The 27,605-nt window shown below is 49.3% G+C and overlaps 1 protein-coding gene across 2 annotated transcripts in view; it reads left to right on the forward strand.

Annotated features, from left to right (window-relative positions):
* F11R (F11 receptor) overlaps window positions 1-10,934 on the forward strand; it is a 24,554-nt gene extending 13,620 nt beyond the window's left edge. Inside the window, exons 2-10 of one of the 2 annotated variants that reach the window (XM_049634667.1) lie at window positions 6,152-6,220; window positions 6,386-6,493; window positions 6,681-6,827; window positions 7,134-7,336; window positions 7,725-7,827; window positions 7,965-8,072; window positions 8,292-8,304; window positions 8,631-8,679; window positions 8,813-10,934. In XM_049634667.1, coding sequence (XP_049490624.1) covers window positions 6,152-6,220; window positions 6,386-6,493; window positions 6,681-6,827; window positions 7,134-7,336; window positions 7,725-7,827; window positions 7,965-8,072; window positions 8,292-8,304; window positions 8,631-8,679; window positions 8,813-8,848 — 836 coding nt within the window. In that variant the 3' untranslated portion in view covers window positions 8,849-10,934. Of the gene's footprint in view, window positions 1-6,151; window positions 6,221-6,385; window positions 6,494-6,680; window positions 6,828-7,133; window positions 7,337-7,724; window positions 7,828-7,964; window positions 8,073-8,120; window positions 8,192-8,291; window positions 8,680-8,812 lie in introns of both variants that reach the window. The other variant, XR_007458881.1, reaches the window with a different exon arrangement.
* The last annotated feature ends 16,671 nt before the right edge of the window (window positions 10,935-27,605 follow it).

Here is a 27,605-nt window from a genome sequence, read left to right on the forward strand (position 1 = left end):
TCTTAAACTTTTAAAAAGATTGAGCTTTGGATCAAATTGTTTTTTCCTCATTTGGGCGTGCCCCATCTGCCAGTGTGAAAACTGGGGTTATCTTTGTAGATAAACCTTAACAGTAGATGTTATGGTGAACGGTCTGCTAGGACCTAATTCGTTTAAGGCTCCGTGTTGTTCAATGTCAAGTTGTACCAGGCATTCTGCTGAGCGCGGAGTACTCAGAATAATAAATAACACCTGGTCCCTGTTCCCTGGGGGTTTCCTGTCTGCTAGGGGAGACTTATGTGCACAGATGACGTCATTATAACGTGGGAAGTACTTCACCCGTGTGTTGCATGGGGTAGTTCAAGCCTCCGGAAGAGGTCTGAAGCTGGCTCTGGTAGGATCGGGGGTTGGTAGGTCATTTCCTGGAAAATAACGTGGATGAATAGCTGACCAGAGGGAGAAAGAGGGGAAAGGGTGTTCTGCAAAGCTGGAACGGCAGGAGCAAAGCAGACGTTGTGAAATGGCTCTTTGCTGGGAATTTTAAGTCCTCTGTACTGCTAGAGGGGAAACACGCCAAGAGTAGACAGCCTTTCAGAGGGTCCGGTACTGCTGGGCCTCTGCCTTGATGAAGAATTTGGTGGGTTTTTTTTGTTTTGTTTTGTTTTGTTTTTACTGTTTATTTATTTTGAGGGTGAGGGGTGTAGGGGGGGAAGGAGAGAGAATCCCAAGCAGGCTCTGTGCTCTCAGTGCAGAGCCCAACGTGGGCTCGATCCTATGAACCATGAGATTGTGACCTGAGCTGAAATCAAGAGTCAGGTGCCTAACTGGCCGAGCCACCCAGGCGCCCCCAACACGTTGAATTTTATCTGAGAGGCAATGTGGAATCCTTGAAAGCTTGAGGCGAGTGTCAGATTGGCATTTTTAGGAAGGCTGTGTGGTGGATTGGAGCAGAGCACAGCCCCAGGAACTGCCTGGATTGGAATCAGCACCAGCACTTTGCTGCTCGGGGCCTCAGTTTCCCCGTGTAGAAAATAGAGGTGATGGTAATAAACAGTATCGCCCCACTCCCAAGGTGGCAGGGATGAAGAGACAGACCATACAATATGCTTGCAGCACTGCCTGGCACAGAGTAAGTGCTCAGTAAATACTAGCCCTTCCTCCGGCCCTGGGATGGAGGGTGGATCTGAGTGGGTTAAGATTAAATGAGGCAGAGACACCCAAGTGTGCTGGAGAGACGAGTTGTGGTTCGTCAGACGATGATGGTGCTAAGAAGTGACGGTCACAGTTTGAGGGAGATTTGGGAGGGGACGATGCCAATGCTTGCTGCTTGAGGAGGGGAGACGTGGTGGCTGCTGGAAGGCTTCCAGTTTGACTGACGATGACGGATGGGATACATGGGAATACACCGTGACACCACCACCGACCTGGGGGAGGAGGAGGAGGAGGAGGAGGGAGCGGGCGGCAGACGGGGAGGGGTGTGGGGACTCCGGTGATGAGGGCAGGAGCTCAGGTGGGAGGCGGGGACTGGAGGTGGCCGCGTGTGGGTGCAGATGAGTTTTGGGGTGGTGTTCGAGATCTCCTGGAGAGAACGTGGACAGGAGAAAAGGCCCAGGATAGAATGCTGGGGAGCACTCATGTTAAGGGATCCACAGAGGAAGCACGGTTCAAGGGAGAGAATGAGAAAACTCGTCAGTGGTGGGGATGACCAGAAGGGCGGCACGCAGAAACCAAGGGGCGGCGTGACTTCTGAGGAAGGGAGTGGTCGGCGGGGCCAGGCCTCTTACAGGGGCCCCTGAAGGGAACTGAAAAAGCCAATTGTGGCTGTCCTTAATTCTAAGACTACTTCAATGTTTTGGAAATTGGGATGCAACGTACAGCCTAACTATACATTTAATATGATGTCCCCACCCCCCAAGGAGCTGTTATTAAATCGCTTCTCTATCGTATAATCAGGGCGTCATAGAGTTGAGGAGCGAATGACTGGTGATCTTAGTAAAAGCAATTTTCATTCCAAGGTGAGAGCCAAAGACATATTGCGGTAGGTTAGGCGGTGATTGAGTGTGTTAGGCTGGGAACTGTGTGTAGACGCCTTCTTTGAAGAAGTTTGCAGAGGAAGGGCACCCGGGTGGCTCATGTTAAGCATCTGACTTTGGCTCAGGTCGTGATCTCAAGTTCCATGAGTTTGAGCCCCTCAACGGGTGAGCACAAGCCTGGCTTTGGGTAAAAAACATGAGCCTCAGGTGAGCCCCCCCTTGTCTGTCTGTCTGTGTCTCTCTCTCTTTCTGCCCCTCACTCGCTTGTGCCCTCTCTCTAAAACAAACAAACAAACAAATAAATAAAAGTTTGCGGAGGAAGGGAGGAGAGGAGTCCCTCTAGAGAGGTGTGCGAGATTGAGTGCAGGTTTTCTGTACACAAAAGGGTCCAAAATCTGTTGATGCCTTTGACTTTGTGGCTTTTCTTACTGCGAACTTGTAGTAAATTAAGCATCGTGGTGAAAGGGTGAACTTTCCTTCTATTTTGGTTTACTGTGTGTGTCATTGAGCCAAGTATAGGTCTGGGGGGTGGGGGGATGAGGAGGCAAGGGAAATACAACATAGATGAAGGCCATGGGCAAGAGCCTGGGTGTCCTGATGGAGATGGGGTGCAGTGAGGGGAAGCCCTCCGCTCTGCTGGTCTACCTGGGAAGGTTCTAGAGAAGAGTTAGCTTTTCCAAGACAATTGCAATGATAGAGGAGAGGTGGTTTGGTGGGCTGGAGCATAAGCATTTTTCAGGCAGTGTTTATATTTATTTATATGTCTTATTGAAGAAAGTTTTAAAGTCAACAATTAAGTGTGTGGAGAAGAACCTATGGGCAGATGATGATGATGATAATAATAAGAAGAAGAAGAAAATATAATAGTTGTTTGCTGCTTCCTGTTGTAAAGCACTTTATTTGTATTAGCTTGTTTAACTCAACCACAGCCCTTTGATGTAGAAACTGTTATTATCCCCACTTTACAGATGGGTGAACTGAGGTTCAAAGCGACTTAGGTAGCTTGCCCAGTCACACAGCCTAGTAGGTACCGGAGCTGGGATTTGAACCAGGCAGCTTGGTTCCAGAGGCTTATTCAGGGGCGAGGTGGGAGGGGGTGGGGGGAGGCGTGGACCACGGTGGCTGAGGTGTCCCACGGTGAGGAGGGAGCACTGGTGAGGCTGAGTATGACACATGCGACGATTCACAGGCACAATAGAGTGAGAGTGTTGACAGGCCACAGACAGTCAGCTGCAGTCCTGCCTCTGAGGGAGGTGGGATGGCATTGAGGGGCAGGCCCTATGTTTTATTTTATTATTATTTTATTTTATTATTTATTTATTTATTTATTTATTATTTTTTATTATTTATATTTTATTATTATTTATTTCATTTTATTATTATCATTATACGTTTACTTATTTTTCACAGAGAGAACAAGAGAGTGAGTGTGAGAGGGGAAGAGAGGGGGGCGGACAGGATCCAAAGTGGGCTCTGTGCTTACAGCAGAGATCCCAACACGGGGCTCGAACTCGTGAACTGTGAGATCGTGACCTTAGCCGAAGTCGGATGCTTAACCGACTGAGCCACCCAGGCGAGGGGCAGAGCCCGTGTTTTAAACCAGAGAAGGCTGGACTAGCCAATGGAGGTCAGGACACTGAGGAGCTGGGGAGGACGTGTGTGTGTGTGTGTGTGTGTGTGTGTGTGGTTCCTGAATGTTTTAGATCCGGAGGTCTGAGAGGTCTCAAAAGAACTTTAGCTGATGTCAGAAGTGATGCGGAAACAATCACCAAATTCCTGTGCTGTCATTTCTTTTTTGGTGGCCCTTTATTTCAAACGCTAGTTTTTAGTGGAATTAGAAGCTCTTCCTGATTTGGGTCGTGTCATAGGTTGGGTTCTAAGGAAGCTGACTCTGAGATGTCCTTTATCGTGCCAGGACATTTATTACGGAGGGCTCTTGGGGTCCACAGCTCGGGAAGGGCAGGGGAGGGAAAAGAAGCAGGGTTGGGCAGAGGGAGAATTCGGGCTGCAGAGTAGCTTCAACCTATTCCCCAGGGAGCTTTACGGGGTGGGAATAGCTTTTCAGCGTTGTTCTGAGCTGGGGGGTGGTGGGGTGGTGGGGGGGGGGATTGGGGCAGTAGACCTGGGGTTCCCTGGGGCTTCCCTCCTCTCATTCAGTGATGAGGCATTGGATGCCAGCTGCCCCTGTCCCTGCCCGGGTGGACCGCATGCCCCTGGGCCCCGCAGTGTCCCGGCTGTTGTCCCCGAAAGGGCTGATAGGCCGAGGGCTTTGATTTGGCAGAAGTCCCAGAGGCTGGATGACAACAAGTCAGTCCTTCATTCCTGAAGAGAGATCTCGTTCGAGCATCGCACTGCACATCACGGGTAGCAAATTGTAAAATGTGAGGATCTTAGAAAACAAGTGCCCATCGTTGAAGGAGAGAAAGCTGATCCGGGCGAAAATCAAAGCATTTCATTCTCCGCGTTCCCCCCTCACAGCTGAGTAAGAGACCCCCATGGGCTCAGTTTTCGACTTAGGGAGGGCTATCTGGTTTAAGTTTCTTACGTGTTATTATATTTGATTATACATTTGACATTAAAATGTAATGCCAAATGCACACATATAAGGTAATATTAGTATAAGTAGCTCACAGATAAAACAATGGCATTTTATTACATAGTCTGCCCCCCATTAAGCCACGGCCTCTCTGAGAAACCGCATGGTTTATAAAAGTCTGACATAATGAGGGAAATGGGGATGTAGGGGGAACCTGTGTTTTCCTCTCAGCTCTGCCGTTTCATAGCTATGAAAACTTGGGGCTAGATGCAGAACTTTTTTTAGACACTTAATTTTCTCATCTGTAAAGTGGGAGAGAGAATACGTACCTGGACGAAGTCACAGTGTTGTGTCAGATAGATATCAATGTATGTATAAAAGTCCTCATAGATATCAATGTATGTATAAAAGTCCTCGTTAGACATTAACGTCCCCAAACCCCCCACAAAAAACCCTAAAGGACTTGAGCGAACATCTAGTCCAAACCTTTCGTGTTCTGGGTGAGAAGAGGGCGCTTCAGAGGTCACGAGACCGTATTCAGTTATGCGAGTGATTACGTAAAGGAAAAATGTGCTTGCATTTATCTAAGGAAGACGGGACTCTCAGGGATATAAGGAAAGCCCAGGTGGTGAATTTGAACTTGGAAAACATGGACGGGAGTGACTGTCCAAGGGCAGGTTTATAGCAGAGCCCGGCTGTCTGAGCCCAGGCCCTGGTGCTTCGTTTGGAATGCTGGACCCTCCAGCGACCCTGTCGTGCAATCAGCCTCGTCTCTGTGCCCCCAGCACATGCCACCCCTTCTTTTCCTTCTCCACTGGGCACGAGGAGATCTCGTGTCTAGATCTAGGAGAGGATCTAGCCCAGTTCTGGTCCCGACCCCAGCTCAGACCCAGCTGCGTGATCTTAGGCACGATTCTTTACGTCTCTCTCATGGGCTTGGTTCCTCATGTAAAACTGGGATAATAACACCTGTCCTGCTGATCTGTCATTCTGGTTTCGAGGATCAAACAGGGTAAAGTAGGTGAAAACACTTTAAAAAGCACAAAATGCCCTACAAATGTTGAGTATTGTTATTATCCTCATTACTGCTCCTCCCCTGCCTCCTTGTGTCCCTCCCTGCCCCCCTGCCCCCCCTGCCTCCCTCCCTGCCTCCCTGCCTCCCTGCCTCCTTGCCTGCCTGACCCACCTCCCTTGCCTCCAGCTTTGCTGGCTTCCTGCCAGGAGTGTCTGACAAGTGACTGCAATTAATTATTTGTTGAGAAGCTTTCTCTGAACCATGAAAAGTCATTTGGGAAGCTGTTCTTGGACTACTAGGAATCTAATTAGATTATTGGGAGTTGCAGAGGGAAAAATAAAAAAATGAAAGACATTACCTCTGAGAGAAATATTTTATTTCCATTGATAATGGAAGTATTGGCCTGCGATGGTGGCAAAAAGCATTTGAAGGTATTTAGGATACTGGTGAGGAGGCGTGAGACCCAGGGGGAGCCTGGATCTCCTGAGTCTCTTCACCTTGGAGAAGCCACGGGAAGGGCCTCAGGAGCTCCTTCAGCTGGGCCGCTCTGGTGTCTCCCTCCTGATGGCCCACCCCTCTCCTCCTCAGGCTCCCTGGCGTTGGGCAGGGGCGCAGTGTATACTTCTGAGCCCGATGTCAGAGTTCCTGAGGACAAACGTGAGTCGTGGGCGGCTGTGCAGGGGGGTGGGGCGGAGGGGGGGAAGCAGGTGCGCCTGGGGCCTGGAGGGCGGGCAGCGCAGAGCCGCCGATGCAGTTTGGGGCCCTTCTCCTCCTCCGTCTGCCGCCGCTCCTTCGTCCCGCTCACTTTTGCGCTGCCCACAGCCGCCAAGTTGTCCTGCTCCTACTCGGGCTTCTCCAACCCCCGCGTGGAGTGGAAGTTCGCCCATGGTGACATCACCAGCCTCGTTTGTTATAAAAACAAGATCACGGGTGAGTTGCCCCACCTCCTCCCCGGTGGCCTAGGTTGTGGAGGGGTCGACGGGGCCGGACCCCCGGGGGAGAGGAGCACCCTGGGGCCCAGGTCCCGCGGACTCTAACGCGGCCTGCCCTGCCACCACCCAGCTTCTCGTGGCCCCACAGCGCACTCAGCCGGCCGCCCCTTCCTCTCTCCTGGTAGCCTCCTATGCAGACCGAGTCACCTTCTCGCACAGTGGCATCACTTTCCATTCGGTGACCCGGAAAGACACGGGGACGTACACTTGCATGGTGTCTGACGACGGCGGCAACACGTACGGGGAGGTCAGCGTCCAGCTCACTGTGCTTGGTATGTGCCCACGCATTTTGTGTGTGGGTTTGGCATTCATTGCTTCCCAGGTCCTCAAGGGGCTTTGCCGAGCTTTGGAGCTCACTGATGGCCAGGGCGCTGGGGGGGGGGGGGGAGTGGGGGGGGGGGGGGGGCTTCAGTCTCTGTGCTGCAGAGGCGACGAGCCCCGCCCCTCCCCCTCCCACAGTGGGAAGCGGAGGGCCTGGTAAGGGATGGAGGCTGGAGCTGACCTATGGGGTTGTCTTCCGCTTGGCCTCTAGGCGGCGCTGTCTGAACTTGTGCTGGGCCCCTTCTGTCCCTTCGCAGTGCCTCCATCCAAGCCCACGGTCCACATCCCCTCCTCTGCCACCATCGGGAGTCGGGCAGTGCTGACCTGCTCAGAGAAGGATGGCTCCCCCCCTTCTGAGTACTACTGGTTCAAGGACGGGGTCCCGATGCCTTCGGATCCCAAGGGCAACCGCGCCTTCAGCAACTCTTCCTACAGCCTGAATAAAAAGACAGGGGAGCTGGTAAGGATGGGGTGGTGCGTTAGGGTATTGGGGGGGGGGGGCAGGGCCAAAGAGCCCTGGAAGGTGGGGAAGACAAGCAGCAAGATGAGCTTGGCGTTAGGGTCAGAAGACTAAAGATGGGGGCTTGGATGCTTCTCAGGATGAGGGTGTCATAAGGTGCACAGATCCCTCTGCCGTGTACCCGAAACCCCAGTGCAACAGCGTATGTCCACGATACTGCAATTTAAAAACGAGGATGGGGGGGGGGGTGCTCCTGTAGAGCCTGCGGCTCTTGGTGTCGGGGGTCGTGAGTTCGATCCCCGCGTCCGGCGTAGAGCTTACTTACAAAACACCAGAAGTAGGTGCTTGGCTTCTGTAGGCAGGAGGCCAACCGATTTCCTCCCTTCAGGTCTTCGATCCCGTGTCAGCCTGGGATACGGGCGAGTACACCTGTGAGGCGCGGAATGGGTACGGGATGCCCATGAGGTCAGAGGCTGTGCGCATGGAAGCCGGTGAGCAAGGCTCTAGCAGGGGCTTGAGCTGGGACCTGGGATGGGGCCCGGGGTCTGCTTTCCACCCTGGCTTTGGTGGTGTTGTCAGTCACGTGAGTGAGCCCTCAGAGGACTGACCTCTCGTTTGTGTCTCACAGCGGAGTTGAATGTGGGGGGCATTGTGGCAGCTGTCCTTGTCACACTCATTCTCCTTGGATTCTTGATTTTGGGCATCTGGTTCGCCTATAGACGAGGCTACTTTGACAGTAAGTACTTGCCCTCAACGGCTCTCCTTTGTATCGTCCCCATTCCAGGGCACGGTCCTTGGGTGCCATCTGAGTACTGACCTGATAGTGAGCCCACGTGTGCAGGGGTTCTCTCCCGGGTGAGCACCAGTGACCTATTGAGTGCCATTCCCCCCAGCCTTCTGCGCCCGGCCGGCCCCTATCCCGCTGACGCTCACGGTCCCCTTTCTTCTTTTTCAGGAACAAAGAAAGGGTGAGTGAGCCACCTGCCGTCCTGGGAGGTCTCCAAAGGAGGTTGAGAACAAGGATGCGTGTGGTTTGAAGCGGAGACGGGCCCCGGGGGGAGGGGCTGGAGGCAGAGGCCACCCTGGTTGGGTGGCCATCTGTGTGTCTGCCTCTCCCCGTTCCCTGTGACCTTGCACTTGTCGGGTCTCCCTCCACCCACCCCTCCCTACTGAGAGCTCTGTGCTTCCGTAGAGTTCTCGGTGGAGCCTCTAACGTTGGCCAGCAGAGGTTAAAGAGAGCACGGGTTGGGGGGGGCGGGTTGCCGAGCGTCTCCGTCTTCTGGCTTGTCCGCAGGACCTCGAGTAAGAAGGTGATTTACAGCCAGCCCGCTGCCCGCAGTGAGGTGAGTGTGCTCCCCTGGGACCGGGAGGGTCTCCCTGCGGGAATGAGGGGCTCCTCCCCTGTGTTTACAGGTTCAGGAGCTTATCAGCTAAACAAGAGTGTACAGGGTTGATTTGGGCGTTTTATTTCTCCAGGGGGAATTCAGGCAGACCTCGTCATTCCTGGTGTGACCCTGGTCCGACTCATCTCCTGTCCTCCGTGCTTGCCTTCTTCCGGTGCTACCAGACTCCGGCCCGTGGCGTCTGTAGTTTCACAGGGTCCCTTACGCGTCTTCTAGCCCCCACAGGGGTCCCCACGTTTATCTTAGTTAGGATGTGGTTGTGTACACTTTCCCCCTGCATCCCGCCCTTCCTTTCCCGCCATTGCCGAGTGGCCCGGGACTTGTTTAAAAGCTTTCGTCCCCCATCCCTACGAGGGATCAGGGAACAGCCCTGAGCGTCACGCCCCTTGACTTCCCTTCCCAGAACGTGGCAACAGTGGCGGGGCACTCGATACCCCCTGTGTGGCGGCGGCCCCTCCCCCCGAGTAGGGATCTGGAGTTTGGTCCCTCGGCCCTTTCCTCCCGTGGTGAGGAGGGACGCACTGTTCCAGAGTGGGGACTGGAGACCGAGCCACCGAAGAGGTTGCGGGGTGACAACACCAAGTCTCTCCCGCCCCTGCAGCCCACTCCGCTTTCTTCTGTCTTCCCACGGGAAGTGCCCCCGAGACCCTCTTGCACCGGCCTGAACGCAGGCGGACACCATCTGTGTCTGTAGAAAGAAACCGGAGCTTTGTTATGGACAGCATGGGGGGGGGGGGGGCTCTCAGGGGACACTGAGCGGAAGGGTTTTAAAACCCCTGATCTAAAGAAAAGGAAGCTGGAGCTGGGAGCTCCGACCATCACCCTTCCCTTGGCTGGAACAACTGGATGGACCCTTTTAAGATGTGTCTGCAGAGCCGTGCGGATGTGCGCAGTGGTCTTAGCTCTTTGCTGTGGGGTGTGGGCGTGCGTGTGCGTGTGTGCGCGCGCGTGCACATTCGCGCGCTCGGTCCTAGCTCTCTGCTGAAATGCGGTGTGTGTCCAGGGCGTCTTCGCTCTTTGGTGAGACTGTTGGTGTGTGTTTGGATGTAGCCGGATGTTGCTGGTTTGTCAAAGCCTCTCGTCGCGGGAAGTTGGGGAAGTGAAGTTCCTGGGCTCCTTTGTACAAACAGGAAGGCGCCTGGAACCCTGCTTCCCAACAACCTGGGTTGGTCCTGGCCCCCTGTCCCACCCCTTCCTGGCTCCCGTCTCAAGGCAGAGCTTCTGAGCTTGGGGCCCTCATTCCGGAGCCCTCTGGCGGCGGGAGGAGTGCCCTCTGCTGCGGGAGCACACCCAGAGGAAGCCGATGCTGTGCCCTGGGGTTCTCGCTGGTCTGGTCCACTGAGGGGAGAAAGTGCCCACCCTCCCCTCCCCCCTCTGCCAACCAGACGCATCGAAAGACTTCTCTAAGGAGAACAGACTGCCCCAGAGCAGTAAAGTAACCATTGCTTCACTGGAGCGGAGTTGGGGGCTGGGGTGCTGTTTAGAGGAAAGGTAATTTGAGACCGGGTGGCCAGGCCACCCGCGTGTGAGTGATGGGAAGGTAGGCCTGCCTGACGTTGCTTTCCTTTGTGCGTCTGGACAGCCCTTTTTGCCCTTAAATTTCTGTTTCCCCCTCTACCATAGTCGCCCGGTCTATTAACGAGCGAGAGGGAGAACACGGGGGTCTTCAAGGGTTGATTTTGCTTAACTTCTTTCTGTGGGGGACGCTAAGCCCCACCTTGCCAGGTTTTATTCCCTGATCTGGAAACCCCTGACAGAGTTGAGTTTTCTATCGAGAATCCAAGAGGAAAAACAAGCCTAGCCAAACCATCGGTTAAGGGTCATGGGCCAATAAAAAAAGAGCTTTTTCAGATGGAGATAAAATTTAATTAAACAGTAAAAGCAGAGATGATGAAATGGTTCGGTAAGAAAGAGATTTTTAAAGTGTGTTTCAGCCTCCTGGTTGGGAGACGGGGTGGGAGGGACGCGGAGACAAGGCCACAGGGAAGCAGAGGGGACTCATTGTCCCGTCAGGTCTGAGGTGAGTGGTTCCTCGCCCTCTCGGTCACTTGTGGTGAACAGAAGTCATGCGTGACCAGCCTTGGAAGTCACCTCTCCAGCTTACCACAGTCCCCTTGAGTTGGAAAACACCCTGCCTGCTTTCATTTCGAAATGTCAAGGCTAATTTTGTAATAAATGTTTATTTTTCACATTGAGTTTGTTTACAGCCTGAAGTTCTGTGTGGTAAGCGAACTGGGACTTCCAGAGTGGTTTGGAGATTCAAAACCTTCCCGATAGTCTTAAGAGATTTGAGATCTCCTTCCACGGAGACCGATAGTTAACTTTTCTCCCCAAATCACCGTTGGCCCGCGCTTGAATGGGAATGACTCAAGTGGACGTTTCTTTCCAGTGACACTTGGAGGGAGGAATTCTATGGACATTGGTGGTTTGAGACACGAACCCACTGTAATTGCGGATAAAATGCTTGTCAAGGATGTGTTTGTTCTGTCTTAACAGAATCTACAGATCAAGGGGAGGGGAAATGCGTTTGGTCCCTTTCTGGATGAAGGGAGAATATGCTTTATGGGGCATGGGGACACCTTAAGGGGGGGGGGTGTTAAGTGAAAAAGTATAACTTTAAGGAAAAAAACCTAATTTTTTCCTTAAAGTTTATTCACTTTGAGAGGAGAGAGAGAATGCATGCAAGCAGGGGAGGGGCAGAGAAAGAGGGAAAGAGAATCCCAAGCGAGGTCCATGCTGTCAGCACAGAGCTTGAACCCTCAAACCATGAGGTCAGGACCTGAGCCGAAATCAGATGCTTTAACTGACCGAGCCAGCCAGGTGTCTCCCCCCCCCCCCCGCCCCAACAAAAATCTAACATGAAATGGAAGTTTTTCTTTTTTGAGGGGTACCTTGTTGAATGATTATCATCATCCATTAACTTACTTACTGGCTATTATTAATACCCCTAGGCCACAGATGGGGAAAAGAGGCACAGACATGCCAAGTTACTTGTCCAAATTCACAACCAGTACTGGACAAGTGGGAGGACTGGGCTCGAGAGAGCTGGGGAGAGAAGATCAGATAGACCGTCCCACTCTCAGTGACCCTGAATGGAAAAGAATTCAGGAAGAGGAGGAGGAGGAAACAAGGTCTCCTTCGAAGTGGCCCTGTGGGTGTCAGAGAGGACCCTGAAAGCAATGATGTTTACCTGGGGTTTCCTCTGAACCGTGACTTCACTTGAGCCTGCCACCCCAACAGGATCCAGGGGACGAAGTGAAACAAATAGGAAGCTCTTGGTAAAATGGAGGGCCTATGAGTGCCACCTTCTGGAAGGAAGGGCAAAGCCCACTGCATTTTTGCCAGTGACCCAGGTGAAAATCAGAAGGCATACATATCGTATTCGTGGATGGCAAAAGAGAACAGCAACTTAGGCTGCAGAATGAGAATTCAAGCATCTCAATAGAACAAACAGAGGGTTACCAGAGGGGCGGCGGGTGGGAGATATAGGTGAGGGGGACCAAGAGAAGCGCACTGAGTAATAGATGGGGTTGTTGAACCACCGCCTTGTGCACCTAAACTTCTATAACACTGTTAACTACCCTGGAATTAGAATTAAAAGAAAAAATCTTAGCACAAATGATGCACTCCGTCTTCTAGACCAAAATTCAGCAGCAGTAAGTGGACGATTCTGCCTCTGGGTCCAAAAAGTTCAAGTCATGAATAAAGATGGAAAGATACAGAGCGTCTAGACCTAGAGAGGCAGGCAGTCCGCTCATGGCACTGGACCCCTGTATCAGGTCGCTTTAGATGCTACACTTTAAAGCGATTATAGGCCAATTGGAACGTGTTCATAAAAGTGTTGTGGATGGTAAAGAGACCAAGAGTCAAGCTGAGAATCAAAGGTCCGGCAAGACAAAATGGCAGCCTGTAGATATTTCAAGATTACTGTATGGATGGCCTCACGGAGGATCGGGACCAACGGTTGACTGTCCAAAGGGGACTGGTTATGGGGCGTCTGGGTGGCTCAGTCGGTTGAGTGACCGCTCAGAGCCTGGAGCCTGCTGCAGATTCTGTGTCTTCCTCTCTCTCTGCCCCTCCCCTGCTCGTGCTCTGTGTCTCTTAAAAATAAACATTAAAAAAAATTAACAACAACAACAACAAAGGAGACTGGTTATAATTCAGAATGTGCCCTTCAGACCTCTCAAAAGGGTGTCGTGTACTGGAAAGACTGCCAGCTTTGAGGTCGCAGACCTCGCCTGATTCCAGCCTTTGATGTTGGCAAGGTTTTCTCCCGTCAGTCTCTGTCACCTAAAAGCCTCACCCAATGAAGTTTTTAGAAGCAAATGAGGCAAGATTTGGGAAGCACTTTATGTCACCTCACACAAGAGCTGTCCGTGGTCTCTTTGTGAATTTCATAATTTCCACATGTCCTGAAATAAGGAACTTTTTATTCCCTGCCCCCCGCAGCCCCCCAATCATTTAGAAGTGTAAAAAGCATTTTTAGATCCCAGGCTGCACAAAAACAGCGGGCTAGCAATGGCTGTTTTGACTCATCATTGGAGTGAAAAGAAAGTAGTCGAACCCATTTGTCTTCTAGTTAAATTGTCTTAATTCCAGTATAGTTAACACACAGTGTTACATTTGTTTCAGGTGTGTAATATAGTGATTCAACATCATTCAGGGCTCATCCTGAGAGGTGTTAACCCCGGATGCAGAGTTTAAGATGCCTTTGGTCACGTCTGCGGACATCCCCGGGGAGAAAGGAACTCAGAAGACAGTGGGTGGTAGCAGCTAGACAAGAATAAAGGCCAAAGCCTCAGAGACTGCAGGAGAGAAAGGGGTGGGTGGAAAACCAACGTGCCAGGGAGCAGTGATGCAGGGGGGGAAAACGGAACCGGAGGAGAGACCCACACCCACTGAGTCATTTTAGAACAACACTTATACCCAGTTTCTGTTTCTAGTTGATTCGCAGTAGGTCATTAAACTACGTAGAAATCAGGGCGGGGCGCCTGGGTGGCTCAGTTGGTTAAGCGGCCAACTTCGGCTCAGGTCATGATCTCGAGGTTCGTGAGTTCAAGCCCCGCGTCAGGCTCTGTGCTGACGGCTCAGAGCCTGGAGCCTGCTTCGGATTCTGTGTCTCCCTCTCTCTGACCCTCCCCGTTCATGCTCTGTCTCAAAAATAAATAAACGTTAAAAAAAAAAAATTTAAACTACGTACAAATCATGCAGTAGTTTTCTGCCACAGATCTGCTCCTTAGCTGATGTCACCAACTTCCTTAAGGGCAGGGAGCTTGTGTTGTTCTGTTTGTTGTATGTACCCAGTGTCTGGCACTCTGTGCCCATCAATAAATGGTAACGAATAAGGATCCGTTTACAAAACTCGAATGCGATAAATCCCGATAACCTAGGAGCTGCTGCGGCTAGTCGGCTGTCACGGGCTGTCACGAGCGTTGTTACCTCTTGTTATTCGTGTGCAGGCCAAGTGAAAAGTGGAAGACGGATGGGGGGACAGGGGGTCCCACATCCCGAATTTTTACTTTTATTTATTTATTTTTAAATGTTTTTAATGTTTATTTATTTTTGAGAGACAGAGACAGAGCACGAGTGGGGGAGGGGAAGAGAGAGGGGGAGACACAGAATCCGAAGCAGGCTCCAGGCTCCGAGCTGTCAGCACAGAGCCCCTGGGGGGGCTCGAACTCACAAACCGTGAGATCGTGACCTGAGATCGTGACCTGAGCCAAAGCCTAACTAACTGAGCCACCCAGGCGCCCCCCCCCCCCCCCGCCCCATCCTGAATTTTTAAATGCTGGCACCACAAACGTTTTGTTTCCTCTGGGTATGTGGGCAGTGGAGTCAGGGGAGGTGGGTGCAGGGCCAAAGAAGAGAATAAGTGGACCCATTTACTTATCTCTGGTATGCTGAGTGCCTTCCAGGGTGCTGGACTCCTGGCTTCAGCCCTAGTCCTACCTTGGAGCCCAGCCCATGGTTTACAGCGCTGAGGTGGCCAGTAAGGACCACACTGAAACTCCCCCGAGGGAGACAACCTCCACAAAAAAGGCTAAGTGCTGAGAATGAGACCCTTTACCTGCCTGGGAGGGAGCCTGGCCGGGCCGTGCAGCCAGGGGGACAGATAAGGAGCAGGGACAACTCCTAAGGCTCCCAGGCCTTCCTCACCCTTTCTCACCAATGTTTTAGCAACATTCCTAACAGGCTTGTGACTTTAATTGTTTGCACACACGACACCCGCAGTCAATGTCGTTTCTGTAGGGGAAGAAATAAAAAGTCGTTTCTCTTCTCATCTACCCTTGTGGGTTCTCAGGTCGGGGACTGTGAAGCAGAGTGACAAAAGACAGATGAACAAGCATACTAACATACGTGTCGTGCATTCACACGGGAGCGCTCAGAAATGAGTAACTCACAGTGGGTAGAACTCAGGCTTCTAGGAGTTTGAGCTCCATGTTGGGTGAAAAGGTTGCCCAAAACAAAACAAAACAAAACAAAAAACAAAACAACACAACTTGGGCGGCTGTGGCATCTTCACAAAAGAATAACACATTTTTAGGGAAGTGATAAGACAAAGCAAAAAGGAAAAAGGCTTGAATTTCTAGGGTGGCAAATTATGGGAAAGTAAATATGGGGAGGGGAGAATAAATGGAAGAGAAGGGCTACTTTTTAAAAATATTTTTTTCTTGGTCCGTATGTGATCACTTTACTTATTTATTTTTAAAAATCTTTTCAGGTTTTATTGATTTGTTTTGAGAGACAGTAAGAGCATGTGCGAGAGAGGTGCAGAGAGAGGGGGAGAGTGAATCCCAAGCCAGTGCAGAGCCCGATGTGAGGCTCGAACCCACAAACCGTGAGATGGTGACCTGAGCTGAAATCAAGAGCCAGATGCTTAACTGACTGAGCCACCCAGGTGCTCCCTTATTTATTTATTTTTAAAGTAAGTTCTACACCCAGTGTGGGGCTTGAACTTATGAGCCCAAGACCAAGAGTTGCATGCTCTACCTACTATGCCAGCCAGGCTAAGCGCTACTTAGTAAGGATTGTTACATTTTATCTTCTGGTAAGGGCTACTTAGTAAGGATTATTACATAGAATCTACTTAGTAAGGATTGTTACATACAATCTCTGGACTAAGGGTCTAGAGTTGTTGCCAGTGATGAACTTCTCCCCTTCCTGAGAAGGGGGGGGGTGGGAGTGGGGGGGGGGAAGGGGGGGGGGGGGTGGGGGGTGGGGGATGGGGGGGGGGGGGTTGAGGGGGGTCACCTTTATGAATTTATGTCCTGCTTTTAGGCCAATAGGGAAAGGGCAGAGAGCTTTTCTTGTACCTATTTCTTACTTGCCTTCAGCTCAAAATGATCAGGATGCCAAAATGGTGTCTTTAGGGTGGCATATTCTGCCCTGTCTCAATGTCTTTTTTTGGAGGGCAGTACCCCACGAGATACAGGTTGAAATCCTTAAGGATGTCCAGGCTGAGAAGGGGTGGCATTATTAGTGTTTATTTATTTTTTCAGAGAGAGAGAGAGAGACAGAGCATGAGCAGGGGAGGGGCAGAGGGGACGACACAGAATCCAAAGCAGGCTCCCGGCTCTGGACCGTCAGCACGGAGCCCAACGCGGGACTCGAACTCATGAACCTGAGCCAAAGCTGGAAGCTTAACCGGTTGAGCCCCCCAGACGCCCCTCCAGGCTGCTCTTGTAGGAAAAGTAAGCGCAAAGGCACGAATTCTTGCAACCAGACGCCACCGCCAGGTGGAGCTAGAACCTCCCGGGAGGCGCTTCCAAACCTGAGGGTAAATGACAGGCGTGGTTTGCTGGAGACTCGGTTAAGAAGGAGGGATTAAAAATGGTTAATCTCATCCATCAGATTGGCAAAAGTTAAAATGTTTGTGTAGGGGACGAAAAATAATCGTCCTTTACCCCTGTAGGCTCCTGGTGGAGACCCCCCCCCCCATCGTCATAGAAGGTAATTTAACAGGAGAAAAACAAGTTCAGTAACACGTGTACCTCCCGTAAGCATGAGATGCCCGGGAAAACTGAGTAACTCCCCCAAACGGTCCGAGCCATCATCTTAAATATTATCTCTAGCTAAAGACAAAGATGTTGGGGGCGGGGGAGAGCCGGTTAAGGGAGGTTTTTCAGGTAATGCACAGTAAACAAGGGTGAGGAGGTCATGCGGATTTCAGTCGTTACCTTCTCCATCAATTTCTAGAGATCAGGTCCTCCTCCTCTTCCGGGTTCGGGGAGGGAGACACCCGTCCTTGCAAGTGGAGATTTCCCTTCCGAATGCAAAAGTCTCTTACAAAGGGTCCCTGCCATCTGGTTTTCACAGCTTCTCCCGGATCCACTGTTTTCTTCAAGATAACCAGCTCAAGATAATCCTTATGCCAAAGAGGCACATTTTCGGGGTCACGTATTCCGCTTTCCCACCTGGCAAGGCTGTGGGGAACGAGTAACGCGGATACTGTGCGGCGGGCACAAAAAAAGGCGTCATTCTGATGAGGAGCATTTTGGCAATATCTCAACAAAACCACAGATACACGTAACGTTTGACCTGGCAACCCCACGTCTAGGAATCGACCCTGAGGCTACACCCCTGACGATACAAACATCCGCACACACGAAGTTATCTGCAGCATTCTTTGTCATTGCAATGTATTGGAAACTGCCCCCAAAAGTTCAAATATAGGCAATTGAGCCAATAAACTCCGGTGTATTCCCACAATGCAATAGGTTGCAACTGTAAAAAAAAAAAAAAAAAAAAAAATTGAAGATCTTGGAGAAAAATACACCACCCCAAAATGCACCTCTGGCATATTGATTACTTAAATACTTAAACTGTTTTTTTTTTTTAATTTATTTATTTTGAGACAGTGAGAGAGAGAGAGAGAATGAGGGAGGGGCAGAGACAAAGGGAGAGAGAGAGTCCCCAGCAGGCTCCGTGCTGTCAGTGCGGAGCCCAACACGGGCCTTGATCCCACAAACTATGAGATCATGACCTGAGCCAAAATCAAGAGTCAGATGCTTGAGCCACCCAGGCACCCCTAAACTGGGTTTTTGTTGTTGTTGTTGTTGTTGTTTTTTAAGGAACTCAGACAAGAGAGAAGCTGTGAAAACTTGAGAAATGATCTTTTTGTAAGAGACCTTTGCATTCATAAGGGAAATCTCCATTTGGAAGACTGTCTCCCTCAATGTACCAGGAGAAGGGTGTGTGTGTGTGTGGGGGGGTAATCTCTAGAAACTTCTCAGTGGAGGAGACCACCAAGTAAACCTGGATAACAACCTCACTCCTGTTTACTGTGCTTCTCCGGGTCACCTCCTGTGACTCCCCATCCCCAACACCTTTTTTTGTTTTTAATGTGACAGCTTCAGCCTTTTCAGGGAGTTATTCAGTTTTCCTGGGTGTTCCCTTGTATATAGGAGGTATACACGCCATTACATTTCTGTTTGATTTTTTTTCCTGTTAACCTGCCTTAAGGGTGCCTGGGTGGCTCAGTCGGTTGGGAGTCTGACTCTTGATTTCAGCTCAGGTCATGATCCAAGGGTCGTGGGTTCGAGCCCTGCACCGGGCTCTGTACTGTGATCATAGAGCCAGTTTAAGATTCTTTCTCCCTTTGACCCTCTCCCCTGCTCTCTCTCTCAAAAAACAAACACACAAAAAATCTCAATCTCAATTTAATTTTTAGAACAGCCAAAGAACCTAGAAAAGAATGAGGAAAAAATTTTCTTCCCCTAATTGTATTAACTGACTTGAAGTATGTTCCGGGACATATTTTTAAATGAAAAAAAAAAAAAAAAAAAAGCACAAAGCTACATTTTGGTAGGAAAAGGAGATAGAATAAGAAAGCACACTGTATTGTTTTTGCAGAAACATACACAAGATAGAAGATAAAAATTAATGAGATTGGTTACCTACAAGAGGTGATAGGATCTGGGTGAAAGAGATAGGCGATGAAGTTTCACCTCCTGGGAGTATACTGTTTCGTCTGCTTTCGACTTTTGGAACTGTTAAATAGCATTCAACCGAGTAAATTTATTTTAATTTTTAAAGTTTATTATTTATTTATTTTGAGAGAGACAGAGAGAACAAGTGGGGGAGGGGCAGAGAGCCAGGGGAAGAGACAGCACAAAGCCCAACGTGGGGCTTGAACTTATGAACCGTGAGATCATGACCTGAGCCGGAACCAAGACTGGGATGCTTAACTGACTGAGCCCCCTAGGTGCCCCCCGAGCAAATTTTAAAGATCTAATGGGCTTTATTAATCGATTCAGGAATCAGGAAGCGTCCCATCTAGCAAGTAGAGAGGAGCTCCAGAAAAGGAAAGTTTTTTAAAGGTAGAGAGTGAGGAAAAGGAAATAAGGAATCCATCGTTTCAGGCGAGGTCGCTCTCCTTAGAGGAGCAGGAGGGGTCTAGCAGTAAAATTCATAGTGCTGACCAGGAAATCCCATGTTGACTGGTTAAAGGTTACATTTTAGGGGGTTGAAATTACAGTTAGGTTAGGTAGTAAGTCTCGTTTTACCGACTTGGGGCCTTAACCTAGGTGACACTATTTGGGGCCCATGGTTTTAACAGAACCATGTTAATGGTTTTCACGTAAAAAAAAAAAAAAAATCATGGGAATGCAAACTGGTGCAGCCACTCTGGAAAACAGTAAGGAGGTTCCTCAAAAAATTAAAAACAGAACTACCCTACGACCCAGCAATTGCACTACTGGGCATTTATCCAAGGGATACAGATGGGCTGTTTCAAAGGGACACATGCACCCCCATGTTTATAGCAGCGCTATCGGCAATAGCCAGAGTAGGGAAGGAGCCCAAATATCCATCGATGGATGAATGGATAAAGAAGATGCGGTCTATATACACAATGGAATATCACTTGGCAATCAAAAAGAATGAAATCTTGCCATTTACAACGACGTGGATGGAACTAGGGGATATTATGCTAAGTGAAATGAGTCAGAGAAAGACAAATACCGTATAACTTCACTCATATGAGGACTTTAAGAGACCAAACAGATGAACAGAAGGGAAGGGAAACAAAAATAATACAAAAACAGGGAGGGGGACCAAACAGAAGAGACTCTTAAATACAGAGGACGAACAGGGGGGTGGGGGGGGGGGGGGGTTGTGGGAGGGGGGATGCGCTAAATGGGGAAGGGGCTTAAGGAATCTACTGCTGAAGTCATCGTTGCACCATTTGCTAACTAACTTGGATGTCAATTTAAAAAGCCAATAAATCATTAATAAAAAAATAAATCAATGAGGAAAAGAAGATGAATTCCGTGGGAGTGTCTGGTAACAGTGGGAAAGGAGCTGCGGGCTGACCATGCTGGAGCTGTGGCAGTCTTGAAAGAGACAAAGAAAAGCAAAGGTCTCAAGTCACGACCGCACATTTTGGGAGAAGGTGTTTCTTGCGACCGTTGAACATGCTGGGTGACGAGCCGGACCTAAAAACCGCTAGGTGTTTGACTAAAGGGAAAAGTTGCTGGAAGCCGAGAACTAGAAAGTAAGGAGTCTCAAATGGCAAACATAATACAATTTAGTAATGAATTCGATGTCCTTTATTTTACTGGAAAGCAATCCACGGGCGGGGGAGAATGTCACAGTAGAGTCTGGTCAAGGAGAGTCTGCATCACCTGGCCCGTGTGGGCAGTGCTGTCTCAGGCCCCAGAGCCAGCGTGTGGTAGGTGAACAGTGACAGTGATGAGGGAGCATGTGGCAAGCTGGGGGCCAAGTACAAGCTAGCAACCCTCCCCCCACACCCCCGGCTCCACCCCCCAGGTGGGATATGTGTGATATTCCTCAGACACTCCCAGCTACCCACACGCAAAGAAAAGGGGTTTGAGTGCTTGCCATGGTGATATGGGAAACTAAGGCAAATGAAAAATTAAATTCCCTTACTGCCTACAGGCCCCAATGACAAGTCCTTGAAACTGGCAGAGTGACCTCCTTCTAGAAGCTCAGCTGCCTCCATGATGACACTTTGCTAGGGGCAAAAGAGAATCTTAGCTTAACATCATCCCAACCTCGAGGTTCCTGGAAGTCTACTTCAACATAAAAATTCCTTTGGAAACTTCCTTTATCTCAACTCCCCCAAGATACATGCTGGCAAACATAATCCAAGCTTATGACCCCCTGATATACATCTGAAGGGTCTCATGGCTGAGGTTTTACTAAACAGTAATAAATGGCATTTTTTCTAAAGCACAGCTAGCCCCTCAAGGTCCTGGAAACCTTGCTTCCAAAATGCCTTAGAGACTTACTCTGTCCCTAACGCCCTCCCAACCTGAGGGTATATAATGAGTTACCCGTCACGACCCCAGTGCAGCTCTTCCTGCCTACGGGTCCTGTCCCCGTGCTTTAATAAAATCACCTTTCTGCACCAAAGACATCTTCAAGAATTCTTTCTTGGCCGCCGGCTCTGAATCCCTCACTGTCACCCCAAAACTTCATCAACATGATTCTTGGCCCCGTTCATAACATGCATCAACAACCAGGCAAAAGCAAGCACCACTTTGGAGGCCGTGGGGAGAATTTCCACAAGTTGCCAGCCATCGGGATACGGGGGAACACGGAGGGAGGCTCCGTGAGAAGCAATACACTCGGGAAATAACAAACAGCATGTGACTTTTGCTACTCAAACTCCTGCTGTTAATTAAGGAAAAATTGTGGAGGATTTGGAAATGCGCGAATACTGAGCATCCTTCCCAGTGGGATACTAGGATTCTTCTAGACCAGAGGACCCCCCTCTGTGGAGTTTCCCGATTCTGTGGGGATTTGCATTCCTCATTGTCTGACTGTTTTGCAGCTCTGTAGGGAGAGAAGTTTACCGAGAAGACCGATGTTGCAAATGACCCATGTTCATAGAAACGCAAATGACTTTTGTCTGGTACCCATCTGATTGCTTTCCGGTTGAGAAAGGAGATGATTCGGGGGCCTCTGGGTGGCTCAGTCAGTTAAGCATCCGACTTCGGCTCAGGTCACGATCTCAAGGTTCGTGGGTTTGAGCCCCGCGTTGGGCTCTGTGCTGACAGCTCAGAGCCTGGAGCCTGGTTCTGATTCTGTGTCTCCCTCTCTCTCTGCCCCTCCCCTGCTCACACTCTGTCCTACTCGCTCAAAAATAAACATTAAAAAAAAAATAGAAAGGAGAAGATCCCATAAATTACATTTTTGCTTTATACGAGTAATTAATGAGTAATTGTTAATGCGCTCATTTTATATTTCTATGATTTTACTTAAAAAAAAAAAAAAAAGTCTTTCAGGGTGCCTGGATGGCTCAGTCAGTGGAGCATGGGACTCTTGATCTCAGGGTTGTGAGTTTGAGACCCACGTTTGGTGTAGAGATGACTTATAATAATAATAAAATAAAAATCTTTCAACTGCCTAGTGGGGGCCGAGGGGGCTGGCAGTCAGTAGCAGGTGTGGATGTAGATTTGGTGGGTGTTTAGTTTATACAAGTTGCGTGGGGGAGGGAGGCTCCTTAAGAAAAATGACACATTAGGTAGAAGGCCTTGGAAGAGGTCCTGAGGCGTAACCTTGAACATCACAGTGAATCTGCCTCTTTACCATTGCTGAAAGACAATTTTTAGAAAAAGGTAAAATCATGAATGCCCTACAAGATATAAAAATGATCCCAGGTTAAAGATCTTATTTTACTCACAAGGGAGAATCAAGCGGGGCAGCATAACTGGTTTAAGCGAGAATAGAAAAAACAAATCTATCTGGTTTTTCTTTATTGAGTAATTTCTACACCCTACGTGGGGCTGGAACTCACCCCCCCAAGATCAAGGGTCCTAGGCCCCAGGCTACTCCCACTGAGCCAGCCAGGCGCGGGGGGGGGGGGGGGGGGATTAAAGGGGCAGTAAAAGAATGTTGAAACGAATCCTAAGTGGTGGTGACACTGATTTGGGGGAGGGGAGAAAGTCGTAAATTTTACACGTCTATCAATTGCCTCCAATTTGAATACTTCAAAAATGAAAGACTAGACTCTCGTCGCCTAGAAGGATGGAGACAACACAGTCTTCCCCTTCTGTCGGAGACCGCTCTCCTGTCCCAGGGGTGTGTACCTTTGGGGACCTGGGAGGGACGCAGGCCTGACTCCAACCCCCCCCAAAGATGAAGCTGCCGCAGTGAGGTCGCGGGTGCGTTCAAGGGGGTCTCCAGCTCCCGCGGGGGCCACTTGTCGGGGGCTAGCTGAGGGCTCTGGCTGGACACCACGCTCCCTAATTTGCTCCCACTGGGGGCGGGGAGGGGGGCGGCCGTGAAGCCCGTCCCCGGCCCCAGCTGGGGACAAATGAATACCGAGACTTGGGGGGCTGGCCGCGCCCTGCGTTTCTGTGGTGAGGCAGAGGGGACATCTAGCGGCTGCTTCTTTTCCTGTTTCTTTTCCTCGTGGTGCCCAACATCGGTCCCCGTGGGGATCAGCCCGCGGAGAAGGTGCGGGTTCCGGGCGTGGTGGGAGAAGGGCTCCGCCGCGGCTCCCCCAGGTCTCCGCAGGGAGGAGCCCCGGGGAGGCGGCGGGAGCTCCCGGGACGCTCGGCTTCTTGGGGGGTGGGGGTGGGGATGCGGAGGCGGGCTCGGGGACCCCAGGGCAGATCCGATCCCCCAGCCAGCCTCCTTGCTGCGGAGGGCCTCCCGCGCCCACGACACCTGCTGCGCCGCACTGCAGCCGCCTCCCGGTTGTGCGCCCCGGCCCCCCTGCCCTGCGCTCGGCGGTGCGCCCCGGCCCCCGGGTCCTGCTCTCGGCGGTGCGCCCCGGCCCCCGGCCCCTGTGCTGGGCGATGAGCCCCGGCCCCCGGTCCCTGCGCTCGGCCGCGCGGAGTCACAGAAGAGGCCGATGCGGAAAGCCCGCGCCAGGACCGTGAGGGGCCCACTAAACCCACGTTACAAAGCGCCTGGCGGGGAAGCAGCGGGGAACTTGGGTGCGCAGGTTGTTTTCTGCATGTGGACAGAATGGGGGGAGAAAGGGGATTACGAAAAGACTTTGTGATAGTGAGGATTTATCCCCTTTTAATGTTCTTTGCAGGACAATATAAAGAGGGATTTTTTTTTTTCCTAATTATTTTGTGCCCATCTTCATTGTGATTTTGTAAATACTATCCCTCCGGGGGCCCTTAGTCTTACCAACTTAAAAAAAATTTTTTTTGGGGCGCCTGGGTGGCGCAGTCGGTTAAGCGTCCGACTTCAGCCACGATCTCGCGGTCCGTGAGTTCGAGCCCCGCGTCAGGCTCTGGGCTGATGGCTCGGAGCCTGGAGCCTGTTTCCGATTCTGTGTCTCCCTCTCTCTCTGCCCCTCCCCCGTTCATGCTCTGTCTCTCTCTGTCCCAAAAATAAATAAAAAATGTTGAAAAAAAATAAAAAAAATAAAAATAAAAAAAAATTTTTTTAATGTTTATTTTTGAGAGAGAGACACACACAGAGCGCGAACAGGGGAGGGGCAGAGAGAGAAACAGAGACACAGAATCCAAAGCAGGCTCTGGGTTCTAAGCTGTCAGCGCAGGGGGCTCTAACTCAGGAACTGCGACATCACGACCTGAGCCAAAGCCGGAGGCTTGACCACTGAGCTCCAACCTTACCCTGCTGGGGCTCATTCATTTCTCTACAGCTAAGGCTGTTTCCTGTGGAAGTCGTCTGAAGCTTACATTTCCCCTAGGTCGGTCCCTCCGTTCCAATGGGGAGCTCCAGACGAGGAATCGTTCTTGTGATAGATGCCCCAGAGCGCCTGTTCTACTGTGGAAGCAGAAAGAAAACAGGAAGTTATAAGCAGCATTTACGTTGAGAATCTCTTTTGCATTGATTACTTTATAGCAAAACCCAAACACTCTTTCAATAAGGCGGGGGCATTCTGGGAAACGGCACATTCATGAACTGGTGGTGGGGTGTAAATGGTTACAACCCCCCCCCCCCCCTTTTTTTTTTGGACACATAACAGCAGCACCTTTCAATGGCCATAAAAATGTTCACACCATGAAGGTCAGTAATCCCTCCCCTGGGAATCCACCCTATGGAAATAATCAAACAGAAGCAAGAGGTCATATACATATATGTGTGAAAGATGTTCATTGTCGCATGCTTTGTAAGAGTAAAAAGTTGGCAAGAAACCAAATTCTCAACAATCAGCAAGTTGTTTAGTTAGAACACAAAAGCCCATGAAATATTATGCATCTATTAAAAATGATAATTATGAGGACCATGGAAAAACATGAACAGTGTTTATGATTTTTACATATATACCTATTAAGAATGCAAAATAGCATCCATTTTATAATTATATCTGTGTGAAAAAGTCATAGTCAAAAATTGAGAGATGAGGGTTAGTATCCAAAATCTATAGGGAATTTACCAAACTCAACACCGGAACAACAAATAATCCAGTGAAGAAATGGGCGAAAGACATGAGTAGACCCTTTTCCAAAGAAGACATCCCGATGGCCAACGGACACATGAAAAGATGCTCAACATCACTCATCATCGGGGAAATACAAATTAAAACAACACTGACATAACACCTCATACCTGTCAGAATGGCTAACATCAACAACTCAGGCAACAACAGATGCTGGCGGGGATGTGGAAAAATGGGAACCCTCTTGCACTGTTGGTGGGAATGCAAACTGGTGCAGCCGCTCTGAAAAACAGTGTGGAGGTTCCTCAAAAACTTAACAATAGAACTACCCTACGACCCCACAATAGTACTACTAGGAATTTATCCAAAGGATACAGGAGTGCTGACGCACAGGGGCACATGTACCCCAATGTTTATAGCAGTGATTTCAACAATAGCCAAATTATGGAAAGAGCCTAAATGCCCATCAACTGATGAATGGATAAAGAAGATGTGATTTATATGTACAATGGAATACTACTTGGCAAATAATGAAAAAATAATGAAATCCTGCCATTTGCAGCAACGTGGATGGAACTGGAGGGTAGTATGCTAAGTGAAGTAAGTCAGTCAGAGAAAGACAGGTATCATCTATTTTTGCTCATATGTGGAACTTGAGAAACTTAACAGAAGACCATGGGGGAAGGGAAGGGGAAAAAATAGTTACACAGAGGGAGGGAGGCAAATGATAAGAGACTCTTAAATACAGAGAAAAAAACTGAGGGTTGATGGGGGGTGGAGAGGGGAAAATGTGTGATGGGCATTGAGGAGGGCACTTGCTGGGATGAGCACTGGGTATTGTATGTAAGTGATGAACCACAGGAATCTACCCCCAAAACTAAGAGCACACTGTATACGCTGTAAGTTAGCCAACTTGACAATAACTTATATTAAAAAAATTGAGAGATAATAAGGATGAATTAAAACAATTTTCCGGGGCACCTGGGTGGCTAAATTGATTCAGCATCTGACTTTGGCTCAGGTCATGATCTTGCGGTTCGTGAGTTCAAGACCCACATAGGGTTCTATGATGACTGCTTGGAGCCTGGAGCTTGCGTCGGATTCTGCCCCTCTCTCTGCCCCTCCCCTGCTTGCATTCTGTCTCACTCTTTCTCAAAAATAAACATTGAAAACAATAAAATAAAACACAAAGGAACAGGTGAAATTAACACATTTGGGTGTGTGTAGCCAAAATATGTAGCCGATATAAAAATTTATTTTCTTGTCAACTCTTTATTTTTTAATTTTTTAAAAAATTTTATTTTTTATTTTTTAAAATTTACATCCAAATTAGTTAGCATATCATGCAACAATGATTTCAGGAGTAGATTCCTTAGTACCCCTTACCCGTTTAGCCCATCCCCCCTCCCACACCCCCTCCAGTAACCCTCGGTTTGTTCTCCATATTTATGAGTCTCTTCTGTTTTGTTCCCCGTCCCTGTTTTTATATTATTTTTGTTTCCCTTCCCTTCTGTTCATTTGTTTTGTCTCTTAAAGTCCTCATATGAGTGAAGTCATGATTTTTGTCTTTCTCTGACTGATTAATTTCACTTAGCATTAATACCCTCCAGTTCCATCCATCCACGTCGTTGCAAATGGCAAGATTTCATTCCTTTTGATTGCCGAGTAATACTCCATTATGTGTGTATATATATATATATATATATGTATATATATATATATACCACATCTTTTTTACCCCTTCATCCATCGATGGACATTTGGGTTCTTTCCATCCTTTGGCTATTGTTGATAGTGCTGCTATAAACATGCGGGTGCATGTGTCCCTTTGAAACAGCACACCTGTATCCCTTGGATAAATGCTTAGTAGTGCAATTGCTGGGTCGTAGGGTAGTTCTATTTTTAGTTTTTTGAGGAACCTCCATACTGTTTTCCACAGTGGCTGCACCAGCTTGCATTCCCACCAACAATGCAAAAGAGATCCTCTTTCTCCACATCCTCACCAACATCTGTTGTTGCCTGAGTTGTTAATGTTAGGCATTTTGACAGGTTTAAGGTCATATCTCATGGTGGTTTCCCTGATGATGAGTGATGCTGAGCATTTTTTCATGTGTCAGTTGGCCATCTGGATGTCTTCTTTGGAGAAGTGTCTATTCATGTCTTTTGCCCATTTCTTCACTGGATTATTTGTTCTTTGGGTGTTGAGTTTGATAAGTTCTTTATAGATTTTGGATACTAACCCTTTATCTGATATGTCATTTGCAAATATCTTCTCCCATTCTGTCGGTTGCCTTTTAGTTTTGCTGATTGTTTCCTTCACTGTGCAGAGGCTTTTTATTTTGATGAGGTCCCAGTAGTTCATTTTTGCTTTTGTTTCCCTTGCCTCCTGAGACGTGTTGAGTAAGAAGTTGCTGTGGCCAAGATCCAAGAGGTTTTTGTCTGCTTTCTCCTCGAGGATGTTGATGGCTTCCTGTCTTACACTGAGGTCCTTCATCCACTTTGAGTTTATTTTTGTGTGTGGTGTAAGAAAGTG

The sequence above is a fragment of the Panthera uncia genome, chromosome F1, assembly GCF_023721935.1.
Source record: "Panthera uncia isolate 11264 chromosome F1, Puncia_PCG_1.0, whole genome shotgun sequence".
In the NCBI taxonomy this organism is placed as follows: domain Eukaryota; kingdom Metazoa; phylum Chordata; class Mammalia; order Carnivora; family Felidae; genus Panthera; species Panthera uncia.